Consider the following 13911-nt stretch of genomic DNA (forward strand, 5'->3'; position numbering starts at 1 on the left):
TTAGTGCTACTGGTTTATTTGCTACTAAGTTAAGAACTAGTTTAAATGATGGCATTGCTAATAATTGATTAATTTGAAATACAGATTAATCTACCACCCCTATTCAGGACCACAATACATTCATCAATGTTTCTGAGAACCTAAATATCATCACTCGTCAAGGATACATCGTTGCTACCTTTTTTTTTTTCATTCCATGAAGACTAAATCATAATAGCCATTACTCCAATAAAATAGACCTCACCACAGAAAAGCCACTACAGAAAAGCTTATTAAAGATATCTTACCATATTAAATCAGTGTACACTGGCTACAACTGATGAGTAAAACAAATTTCTCTATGAAAAAGTTCATACTACCAATGGCACATACAAATAAAAATTATAATGTAAGCTCACAAAAAACTATTAATAATCATTAAATAAAAAATTTTTAAAAAACATTATATAGCTAGTAGCAGTTAATAAAAGGCATCAGAGCAATAATAATGGAACTAGTAATGAAAACTGAAAACTGAAAGACCTCAAACTGAAAGCAATATTGTACTGTTTACAATGAAATATTGGCAAAAACACAAAAATCTTGTACAAACCTTTCTGTAAATCAACTGAATAAACATCCATTTTATCAACACGCTTTTCCAACTCCCATTCTGCAGATGATGCAATTGGATCAATATCGGCATTAGCACGGTCATACTCAGCTGCACCATATGTAAGAATTGAATCAATCAAATTTTCATCACGAAACAAAACCTAATAACATATTTCATAAAATAAAATTCTACAAAGTAATAAAGAAAGTGCATATATTTTAACAAAAAAATATTTTACATGCACAAAAAAAAAAAAAATCGCTAAACAGTAAAACTCAAAACTTATTATTTTTTAGAACTTTTATTTAATTATTTTTTTTTTACATGTAATAAAAAAAATTTATTTTTAAAAATATAATTAATATTTAACACACATTGATATTTAAAAAAATTTTTAAATAAAATTTACCTATTTTTTAAAAAAATATTTGCTCTCAACAAGGCTATAAGCAACCACTTATGGAATTGGAAGATAGAAACCAAAGAAAAGTGTTAAAGAGCAAGAAAGAGATTGAAAACTTAAAAAACTTTAAATTAACTATGAGTAAAGGAAACATGAAGACGAATTTCAAGCACCAAAGTTTAAAGAAAAAAACTCTAAAAATAAGTTTTTTAGGCATTAAGGAACAGTTACAACAATGTGATGCAACTTTGCTGAATGTTAGTGATACTAGTTTAAATTTTGGTTGATGAAACAAGTGATAATACCTTAATTGAACAGCAACCATGTTAGTATTTGTGGAAAATGGAAATCAAGAGAATGGAATCAAGAATAATAAAATTTTAGCAGATTCTAAATTTGCAATTTATTTTATGTATGTTTTCCATGAGACGTCACTAGTAAAGGATAATCCAAAAAAATGTAGAGATGTATATGTAAAAGTAGGGGAAGCCAAAAAAAAAGTAAGTGCACTGCCATTTGTCATTATTTTTTTCTAGTAAAATCCTTATGCAGGTAAAGCCGATTCAGCAAAATAAATAAGCTGTTTTCCTATTGGTCTAAGCTTGGACAGCAAAATAAACTAAGCAGTTTCCTATATTTTTCCTATAAACTAAAATATAAATAAATTTAACCGGTCAAATAAGTACCTAAAATTATAAAATAATATTAAAAGCTCATAGATGTATCATAGAATAAAGTTTAAAAATCAAAAATATCCCTTAGCTTTGTTTTGAATTCACTTTGGTTCTTATTATGTTAAACAGTGAGTGGTAGACAACTATATAAAATTACTCCTTGGTAAAAGAAACTTTTCTTCAAAGTTATACGAATATCAACAAGGTTATATACAAAGGTTATATACAAATATCAACAAGGTTATATACAAAGGTTATATACGAATATCAACTAAGGTTATACAAATATCAACAAGATTATATACAAAGGTTATATACGAATATTAACAAGGTTATATACAAAGGTTATATGAATATCAACAAGGTTACATACAAAGGTTATATATAAATATCAACAAGGTTATATACAAAGGTTATATACAAATATCAACAATATTGTAAAAATTATTAGCAGTAAACAACTGAGTTTGTTTTTTGTTGGTGTTTTATTTTTGGATTAAAATTTACCAGTCAATGCAAGCTACTAACACAAACTGTGAAAGAAGAGATATCACATTCAAGATTGACTGTTTTAAAAATAACAAAAAGTTATGACTTTTGTCAAGACTTGAGTATATATTAGTGCCATTAGCAAATAGAGCCACATTAAAGGTAAAGTCATCAGAAAGATCATTAAGATAAATAAAGAAACAAACAGAAATTAGAATGATATGGAGAAGAAAATATGAAACCTTGTGGTACCCCAGATGTTACTGGTAATGAAGGAGAGCATTGTCCATCAAGAACAACTTTAACATTGCGGTTAGAAAGAAATGATTCAATAATTTGAAATATACACCATACACCATATAAAGCAAGCTTATGAAGAAGACCAGCATGTCAAACTTTTTGAAATATCAAAAGCTTTTGATATGTCAAGAGTGGGACTCTTTATCCCACCAATTCTATTTAATGCTCAATAGAACCTTTTGATTATAATAGTTATTAAGTTAGCAGTAAAATAAGATCAAAATTGGTATTGATTTTTAGAGAGTCAAAAGACTCAACACAAGATAATAAATTTTGATAATTTAAGACTCAAAGATATTGCTAATAAAAACAAAGACTGATTGGCCATTAGTAAGAAGGGTCAGAGCAATCTTCAGAGTTTTTTAAAAATTAGAATCCCAATGACATTTTTAAACAGGCCGGAAAAAGAAGGTTAAGTTGAGCACTTTTTAAATAGTTTAGAGAGTATTATGCACAAGCTGTACACACAACCTATTAGACAGTATTACAAACAAGCTGTACACACAACCTATTATACAGAATTACACACAAGCTGTACACACAACCTATTAGACAGCATTACACACAAGCTGTACGCACAACCTATTAGACAGTATTACACACAAGCTGTACACACAACCTATTAGACAGTATTACACACAAGCTGTAGAGAGGTTTAAGTAAAAACTTTAACTTTAGCAACAGAAACTGATTTAGACGTCTAACAGTGAAAAAACCTGTTTCTTTGGGATGACAAGAGGAATGTTAGTATTTGACTGTAAAATTTGAGTGTGATATTTAATAATGACAGTGTTAAAGATTTTTCAAAAGTTACTAGAACCTAACTTCTATAATAAAATAGGAGATTTCGTGATCTGAGAATAATGAACCTTTGCATCAATTCTTACAATGATAAAGATGTTTGCCCTTGTAAAAAAGATGAAAAAAATGATTGTAATTAGAAACAACAGCTGTACAAGGAGAAAACCAATTGAGTAGAGTAAAACTTGACATGAAGCAAACATGAAGTAATAAAAATTACCATGCCTACCTAGGAGATTATGAAGAAGCCTGAATTTTTAGCAGAAAGACGAAAAACAAAATTAGCTGAGGGATAATGAGAAAGTATTTGGTAAATTTGATCAGAAACAACATTAAGAAAGAGTGCAGTCTTGGGAAGAAAGAAAACACAACAAAAAAAAACATAAAGATGATTGAGTGGAGAGGTGCTAAACAAAAGCACATTAAAGAATATTCAGAGGATTCAAACCTGATTTCACAACATAGAAGTGAATTGATACATAAGTGTATCCTTAAATGCACCTATGCCAAACATGTCACATCTTTGAAATTTTGGTAAATCAAAAGATGATAGTCATCGACACTGAGATCGTAAGATAAAGCAGCCAAATTTAAAATTCGCCTCACCAAAGGCAAGTGGGTTTTTTGAATTTTCCAATAGGTAAGTTCAATGGATGATAAGTTAAAGTAAAAAATACTTCAAAGATCACAAATATTTGTAAAGGATAGATTGAAACTATTTGTTTATAACTTCTATGTTTAACATTTTTAGGTACTTTATTTAAAACAGTTTAAAAAAATAATATGTGATGTAGGATCAATAAACGTTGTGGGTATATGTACTGAAAATGCAGCTAATATAAAACGAACATGGCATCTACTAGTTCACAATTTTCCTCGCATTTGCTCTTATGGATGTCTGGCTATTAAATTTGATTTTCATTAATGCAAGGAGCCTGCTATTGATTTATATCAATTTAAACTTTATTGATTTAAATCAATAGCAGCTTTCTTACAAGATTGCATAACCCAATGGTAAAATAATGAGTAATAGATAAGAACAATGGTAAAAGCAATAAAGGACTAACAAATTTTAACAGCTTGGTTAAAACAACACCAGCAGAAATTAGAAGCAGTCATTCAACAATCACTTCCAGTTATAACTAGGTTTGTTGAAAATTTTTCAGGTCAAATTAGGTTTATTAAAAAATTTTCATTTAAAACTAGGTTTGTTAAAAATTCATTTATATCTATTTGCTGTTACAGTATTTATCAAACTGAACTATATTTAATACTTAAATAGCCTTAAAAATAGGGAGCTAAATATTTAATTTTAATCTTCACAACTACAGGTTAGCACTGTGGGGACTAGCTATAGATGGTGAAGCTTAATTACTAGCAAAGATTAATTAAAGTCAACTGTTGTCAGAAGTATTCTGGGATAAAGTAGATGGGTTTATTAAGTTATTAGAATCAAAAACCATCACAGCATTTGAAGAAGATAAAATAAGTCTCAGTAAAAAGGACTTTAGTAAAAAACACATCTCCTAAAAGTTGGTGGAAGGGAATGTTATTTATGCGCTCAATACTGTCATACATTGCTAGTCAAATTTTATCACTTTCACCAAAAAGTGTGGCAGCCTAAAGATCATTTAGTAGACAATCTCGGATCCACAATCAAAATCACAACAGATTAACAAATGACTGAGCACCAAAATTAGTTTTTATTTCCCATAACTTAGAACTCGCAAATCAAAAATGTAATGCAGAATCATCAATGACTCAAAGTCAAAGCCAAAAACTTAATCTGAACAATGTTACTGTAAAGAATTTAGAAGAAAATTACTCTAAAGAACCCATATTTGACTGTTCAATCGTTTTTATGTTTACAAGAGAGAGGCAGAGGTCAAGAAAAAAAAATGTCAACAATGTTACTTTTTTTAATAAATTTAATTATTTAAGAAAAGAAAAAAAAAGTTTTTAAAATTATAAGGGAGGAGAGGGGATGAAATGTTGACGTTATTTTATAGGGGGCCTCTGGAAGCTTGAAAAGTTGTTGACATGGTTAATATCACAAAAAATTGTTGACATAATTAATGGACAGCCTCTTATCCATTATACTATACAATTTATTATCGATTTACTTATTGCAATATGCAATATTAATACTTGTTGCATTATTTTTAATTTCTTAAAACATGCTATATTCATACTTTTAACATAAATTATATTTGTATCATTATTACATATAAGTACCAATTAAATATTAATTTTTGTGACAAACATGCTTCCTACTAGAAATAAAAACTGGATCACCAGAAATTATTTTTTAAATTTTTTTGTAAACTTATAGACTTGAAAAAGTAATGTATTAATAAATTTTACATAACATAACTATAAAATTAAAAATCAAAGTTTTATTATGATAAAAACATAATAAAAACATACACTCTTTTTGGATTTATTTTTAGTGTTAGATGACAAGTTTGATTTTGCAGGTGGTGGAGGTAACATGTTTTCCAGGTCATTTTCTGAAACATCCTCTTCAGTGTCACTAACATGATCACTACAAGAATCACAAGATGAATCAGGTATATTAAATGATGTATTCAAATCATCGATCTCATCGATTTTCCTTTTTGGATCTTTAAGGTTGTATTGATTCTCTTCTGAATTTTTTTTTAACTTATCAGGTAATATGGATATATTTTCGAGTGAAGAACGTAAATTATTAAAAGGTTGCTTCTTAAATGGATTTATGTTTAGGTCCAAAGAATCATTTGAGTCAGTTTCACTGTTGTCTGTCTCTATGGATGTTACAATGATTTTTTCATTATTAGTAAAATCAACAATATTTTCATTGCTTTCAATTTTAATAGATGAATCTAACAAAGGAACTTCATGACTTATAAATTCATCAAATCGTTCCAATGCACTTTTTTTTTTATTCAGATTTTCAGTATCTTTTGCATGAGAATCGTCATTACATATATGTGGTTTTGCATCATTATTAACATTAAATTGCTTATAAACAGGATTGCATTGAACACTTTCTGAAACATCAACTTTTGCAGATAGCTTACCTTCCAGTATTACTTCTTCTCCAAGCTTATGTTGACTCAATTTAGAATTATGTACTTTTATATTTACAGATGTTATTGGTTTTGATACCATTGGTATTTGCTTTTCATCTTCAGTGAGAATATCATTTAAACGCTCTTTGAGAGATTTCCTTTTAGTATTGACTAAGTTATCTTGTTCAACTTTTTTTAAATGATCTAGCCAGATAACATTTTCCATAGGAAGCACATTTTCATTAACATGTGATTCTTTTTTGACCTCAGCTCCATCAACCATATCCGATTCTTGTGGAGTAGGAGAAGGTGCTAGAATAGAGTTTACATCAATTTTACTTGCTCCAACAGAGAAAAATTTATTTTCATCATCGACATTGCTACTTTTCTGATTTCCTGTTTCGCTAATAGATCCAGAAACATTAGTTACTAATATTTTATCAATGTCTAATTTTGTTTTTAAAACAGGTTCTTTAATTGTACTAAAACTTGTGTTATGGGCTAAGTTCATTTCTTTTTTGGTTAAAATTTCAGAATAAGGCCTTTCATTTCGCCTTGTTTGTCCTGTCCTTAATTGAACACTATTTGATTCTTTAGATTTGTCAAAAATAGAACGCAATTTTCCGACATCAACATTGTGTTCTAATTTTTCAGTATTATTATCTGTATTATTAGATAAACAACTATTAGTATTTGGACTCTTATCAGCGAAATTTTTGGAAATATTGTTGTTGTAAGAAGTCACTACAGTGTGTCTTCCAGTATCAAATAATTTTAAAGATCCTTCAAGTTCATTTCCAACTTTATTATTTTTATCGGATTGATTGTGTGCGTTATTACTGCTTTCTTTTGGTTTAAGTGCATGAAGCAAGTTTTTATACTGAAAATTGCTACTACTAGAACCATCGTTTTTATTGTACGACCTTGGATTGCTCTTCAATAATCTGTCACTGTCTTTTAAGGCATCATGATATAGATCGTTAGCCATTTACTTGTTTAAAATCATTAACAGTTATTAAAAAATATCATACTAATCTATCATAAAGCGAAAAGTTCAGTAAAAGAAATGAACAACGATAAAAAAAATAACAAATAAAAATAGACGATATTCTCCATCGTAGTGGCCCCCGCAACTTTGGAAAAGGCTAATTAAAACATTTAATGCTGCCATATTTTTATAAATATTTCATTTCCAACTTAAGAAGTAGGGGTGAGGAGACGAATACTTAAAATTCCTACGGGTGATTAAACTTGTTTAATAAAAGTACATTAAGTTTTACATTTAAGTGAAAAAATTATTACATACTTATCCATGAGACAATAAACAAAATAAAATGTTTTTTAAGATTAATAAAGTTATGACAAATTTATTAGATTTCATATAACAAAGCTTTGGAATTTCTTTTATAAAGCTTTCAAATGTGTAATAAAACACTTAAATATCGACTATAATCTTATGCATGCAAGTGGAAAAAAGGATAAAAGGTTATATCCTGTATATTTATAACCACTTAATTGTGTACCGTTCAAGTAAATTTATGTCGTTTAAAACGAATTGAATATTAGTTAAATTTCATAACTACTTTTTTTTTACTCATGCCATTCTCCTCTTTTTTTTCGTAATTGAACGCAGTGAAAATTTTAATTTCATTGCGTTTTAATTTAAAAATTTTAATTTCACTAATATCAATACTTAGTTAAGCGCTGCGCTCTCTAATGAAAAAAAGAGGAGAAAAGCAACCCAAATTATTTGGCATCTTAAGCAAAACTTTTATTTTCCATCATCAGGTAGAAGCTTTGTTAGCCTAGATTTAGTGACTGTTTTTAAACCTTGCATAAAATGAGAGGGCTCTAAGTTATATATCGTCTTAACTCTCAAACACTAATTAATTATTTGATGAAATTTAAAAACTATCTATGAATTTAAGTTTAACTTAACATAGTTTATAACAAAAATTATTAGTTTATTCACAACCGGAGTAAAAGATGCAAATTTTGGGGATAATTTTATTCTCGGGATACAACCACCTCAATTTTTCGCAAAACATTTTTATTTGACATAAACATGAAAATACCTAAGTATTCGCATTGCCTAAAAATGTCGTGAAAATCAAAGAAACCTTCATACGCCATTATCCACAACAGTATTTATGTTTAAAAAAAGTACTTAAAATGCATTATTGTCAAAGTCCATGTAATGTCTTCATAAAAAAAGTGTTTTGACAGGTTCTAAATAGCATGCCCAAATAAATACCTGTGTTTTTTGTTTTCAACTTTGCTTGAAAGAAATTGATTTTTTAAAACCGTACACTGATATATATATATATATATATATATATATATGTATATATATATATATATATATATATATATATATATATATATATATATATATATATATATATACATATATATTTTAATATAATAATGCTATAGAATTACTATATTCTGTAGTATAAACTTGTTATGTAAAATAACTTTATCATATAAGAAAACTTTATTTCATGGTATAATTGTATATTATATAATACAACTATATGAAAATTATAAAAAAGATAAACCTGCAGCAAGACCAAGATTACTAGAGGCTAAAAAGCTCTAGAGTACTAGACTCTAAAAAGCTGCCTATATTTACATATTATTAGTTTTTTTGATTTATATATTTATCAAGAAGTCGTATATGTAAAAAGGTTGCTGGTTCAACAAAATAATTCATAGATAATTGAATACTGAAACAAAGAAAAATAGAATGTTTAAAAAATCAATAACTGCATTCTGAAAGAAAGCCAATCTTTTACTATATTAAAAGAATTAATAAAATCGAAACCATGAAGGAGTCACAAGAATATGATGACCATCAAGGTTAATAGGAAGTGAAAATGTAGAAAATTAAATGGGAACTGCTGCTCCAGTCGTTATTAAATTTATAAGAAATAGCCTTAAAAATTACTGATAAAAGAAAACAAATAAATTTCTTTAATGTAAGGTAAACATCTTTTTAACGAAAAAAAATTTTTTTACATGTTTATTTTACAACTACAAAGTATTTACAAGTAACCAATCACAGATTGGTGGTAAAGTTATACAAATATAAATCATAAATATAAAGTTTGAAATATACGAAGTAAATAAAAATATAGTTGCGTACAACTCCGAGACATGAATAAAATAAATTACAACAATATAATAACGTGTACGTAAAAATAATCCGAGAAATATATCTTTATATTATTCCAATTAAAATAAAAAATACAATAAATAAAAATAAAACCACATTTCAAAATAATGTTAATGTGTAAATATGACAAAAACGAAATTTGTGTAAGATTGATAAAAAGAATTACTTATTTGTAGTTATAGTAAGCTCGCAGAAGACTTAAGTCAGTCCTGTCATCGAGTACCTTTTTCCTAGACGTGCAATACACAAAAAAATCAGTTGCATACGTGGTATATATGCATGTGTTACATATATACCTTGTTATTAATATTATCTTTTTTATCGATTTGTATTAAAAGTTAAGTTACATTTATTTATTTATTTATTCAAATTTTAAAAAATTCCTGACAGTTGTTTAATTTGATTATTGCAGTTTTTAGCTTTTTTTTCAGAGAGTGTTCGTTGTTTAAGTTTAATAGTGATTCGTTTCTGGAAACTAATTTGTTAAATAAATAGGGACCACGATATGTAATTGAGAATTTTGAGAGTCTTGTTGTTTCAAAAGGTATCTTAAAGTTGCCTGTTGCTGTTGTATTGTATTTACTTTTATTGTTTTAAAAAAAGTGTGCTGTAAAATGTTCTGGAATCAGACTTAGTTTATATTTAAACATGAAAAGTATATTTTGAAAAATATTTATTTGAAATATATTTAGTGCGTTCATTTGTTCCAGTTGGGGTTGAGCATGAGTAAATTTTTTTTTGTTGTATACTAGTCTTGAAGCCTGTTTTTGACGTAAGTAAAGTGGTTGTAATTTAGATTTGTGGGTACAGCCCCATGCTATATTGGCATACATGAGATAGCTATGTATGAATGAAAAGTAGATAAGTTTTAAACTTTTTTGTGACAAAAATGGTCGTGCCTTGTAAAGTAAACCTATGTTCTTTGATATTTTTGTGTTTATGTAGTTTATGTGGGGTTTCCAGGAGATGTGTTCATTAATTAGAACTCCTAAAAACTTTGTATTCAGAACTCTTTTGATGGTTATATTTTCTATATTTGTTGGTAGGTTCAGGGGTATATTTCTGGTTATATTTCTATATTGTTGGTAGGTTCAGGAGTATTTTTTTAATTTGTTGAATAGAGTGAAATAGTATATACTCAGTTTTTTCTATATTGAGTGACAGTTTGTTTGATATAAACCATATATTAACTTTTTTTAGTTCAGCATTTGTTTTTTCATAGAGGTCTTCGATTGTCTTTGACGAGTAAAATAAGTTTGTATTGTCGGCAAACATTATAGTTTTAAAGATAATAGAGGCGTTTGGAAAATCGTTTATATAAGAAACAAAAGAGGAGCAAGAATGGAACCTTGGGGTACACCACATGTTGTTTTTAGTAAATCTGAGCTTTTTCTATCGATAATAACACACTGCTGTCTGTTATTAAGGTAGTTTTTAAACCAATTTAAAGCTTGATTTTTTATACCATAGTTTTTCATTTTTGTTAGTAAAATCTCATGGTTGACGGTGTCAAATGCCTTTGACAAATCAATAAAGATCCCTAATGTGAATTTTTTTTTTTTAAATGATCAACTTATCCTATTTGAAAGGTCAAGGATTGCATGCTTAGTTGAGTGTAGCTTTTGAAAACCATGTTGACCTTTATTGATAATTTTGTTTGTTTTTAAATATTCATTTAATTTATTATAGATTATTCGTTCTAGAAGTTTTGAAAATACCAAAAAGATAGAGATTGGTTTATGATAGTTTAAAGAATTGGTTTCTCTTGATTTATAGATTGGTATAATTTTAGAGATTTTTAGTTTATCAGGTACAATACCTGTTGAAACTGATGAATTAAATACTTGTTAAATTGGATTATGTATCTCCTCAAATACATCTGACACTACTTTGCAAGAGATATCCTGGAGACTTAATTTTAAGTGATTTAATAGCTATTTCAAGTTCGTCTTGATTTATTTCATTGAAATTTAAAGAGCAGTGTGAGCCTGTTAAGTAACTTTTAAATGTATTATTTGGGCATTGAATTTTTGATGCAAGATCAGCACCAATGTCGGCAAAGTAGTTGTTAAATTTATTAGAAATATCTCGCTAGTTGTTTGATTCACTTTCATTAATTGTTACTCTAGAAGGCATTTTGTTAACATTAAATTTACTTTTACCAATTATTTCCTTCATAATGTCCCATGTCTTTTTTAAGTCACCATTAAATTTTTGTATTTGATTAGAATAATATAAAATTATGTGTTTTTTTTTTATTTTTTCAAATAAAAAATTACTAATAAGGCCAAATAATGGGTTAAACGGCAACAGAGATTTTCGACAACCATCTTGATTTTAAGATTAAAATTTTTGTTTTGTGATATATTTCTCGTGGCATTGCGTTCTGTACTAGTATACATAAACTAGGTCAAAAAGTGACAAAATATTTGCGCTTCTGTGTTTTGGGCAACTTTAAATAGCAATCCAGAATAAGTAATTAAGATATATAGCTCTCAAGAATAAGTAATTCAACATCGTGTAAAGACACTTTGAATTTACATAGCGCTCTTTTAGAGCAGCATCTCTTTCAACTGTCAACTACAACAGTCAGCGGTTCACAATCATCATACTGGTATACTAATGCCACATCCCTAAACATTAAAATGCAAGAGATTCTAGCAACACTCGAGTCCAAAATAATCTTCGTTACAGAAAGTAACATAACCATAGGTAAAAGGCATTGTAAACTACATGTTATTCAAAAAAGATCGAGTGTCCAGCTTCTAAGCCTACTTTTCAACTTGACGCAATCGCAGCGAACAACTTTTCATTGCAAAAAGTGAAAATTTAATTAGTAACGTCTCTTAAAAAAACTTTTTTTTTTTTTTTTTAATATATTTTTGTTCCATAGTATACATTTTTGTGATTACATAATAAAGATTCGTTAAGATTGAATATACATATAAATGTAAAAAATCACAAACATAAATAATAAACAAACTTCTGTAATACGAACTGTAAGAAGAACGCGGGAAGCTTGCGGAAGACCAAAGGTCTTATCATCAAGAACCGTATTACATTATCATACATATATATATATGTATATATATACATATACATATATATATATATATATATATATATATATATATATATATATATATATATATATATATATATATATATATATATATATATATACAAATATATATATATACATATATATACATATATATATATATATACAAATATATATATATATACATATATATATACATATATATATATATATATATATATATATATATATATATATATATATATATATACATATATATATATATATATATATATATATATATATATATATATATATATATATATATATATATATATATATATATATAATATATCTAAAATATATATATCTATAAATAAAAATATTTACAAAATTTTTACGTTAAATATTTATATTATAATTGTATTAAAATGAAAGATAACAATTATACAAACATATATCGTTACTTTTTCTTAATATTACCACGTTTATTGCTAACGCAATGTTTGAAAAATATATTTAAGTATATTAAAAAATAAGAGTTTATATAAGAAGCTAGCAGTGAACAAATTTAGAAAGAATCAGTAAGTAAATTTTTATACTTTAAAATACTCTTTTTAATAGTCTTTTTAAAGACATTTAAGTTTTCAAAGTCAATAATATTTTGATTAAGTAATAAAAACTTATTCCAGATATGAGGTGCACGATAAGTAATTTTAAATTGCTCAAGCTTAGTCTTGCATGAAGGCTCTAAAAGGGTACTATTTGTGCGCAACAGGTATTTATACTCTGGCTTTTGTTTGTAAAGACTATAGAAAATTGAAGGAGTTTTTACTTAAATACACGGCCTTCTATTCTGCTTATATCGGAAAAAAATAGAAGGACAATTGAAAAAACGAATATTCTATTATATGGACAAACTTTCTCAAAATATTTTAAATACTGCACTATCAATGTTAAGTAGTATATCTGGAACAGGATAACAATTTTCGCGTTAGATGGACATCTCTAATAAACTTCAACAACTTTGTATTGTTATTTGTGGCTAATTTTTAATTATTAATAATAATAATTGTTAATAAATGCTGTGTTGTCGATTGTACCTCAAATTATAATGGTGGTGAAGTAATACCAGTCTTTGATTTTCCAAAAGATAAGAAATTTATGGGTTAAATATAAAGAAATATACCCCTGAACCTACTAACAAATATAGAAAATATAACCATCAAAAGAGTTCTGAACTTGAGAAATTTATGGGTTAGATTTGTAAATAGAAATTGTTGGACTGTCACTAAATTATCTGTGATCTGCTTAAAACATTTTGATGAAAGTTTAGTACACAAAGGAGCATCAGAAAAACGATTTCGTTTGTTGTATA

The 13911-nt window shown here is 27.1% G+C and overlaps 1 protein-coding gene across 3 annotated transcripts in view; it reads right to left on the minus strand.

Annotated features, from left to right (window-relative positions):
• LOC105844128 (neurabin-1) overlaps positions 1–7586 on the minus strand; it is a 75999-nt gene extending 68413 nt beyond the window's left edge. For all 3 annotated transcript variants that reach the window (XM_065800013.1, XM_065800014.1, XM_065800012.1), the window contains exons 1-2: positions 5690–7586; positions 593–755 (exon numbers count right to left, since the gene is read on the minus strand). In XM_065800013.1, the coding sequence (XP_065656085.1) occupies positions 593–755; positions 5690–7303 (1777 nt within the window). In that variant the 5' untranslated portion in view covers positions 7304–7586. The remainder of the gene's footprint in view (positions 1–592; positions 756–5689) is intronic.
• Between the last annotated feature and the right edge of the window lie 6325 nt (positions 7587–13911).

This window comes from Hydra vulgaris, chromosome 06 (genome assembly GCF_038396675.1).
Source record: "Hydra vulgaris chromosome 06, alternate assembly HydraT2T_AEP".
Lineage (NCBI taxonomy): Eukaryota > Metazoa > Cnidaria > Hydrozoa > Anthoathecata > Hydridae > Hydra > Hydra vulgaris.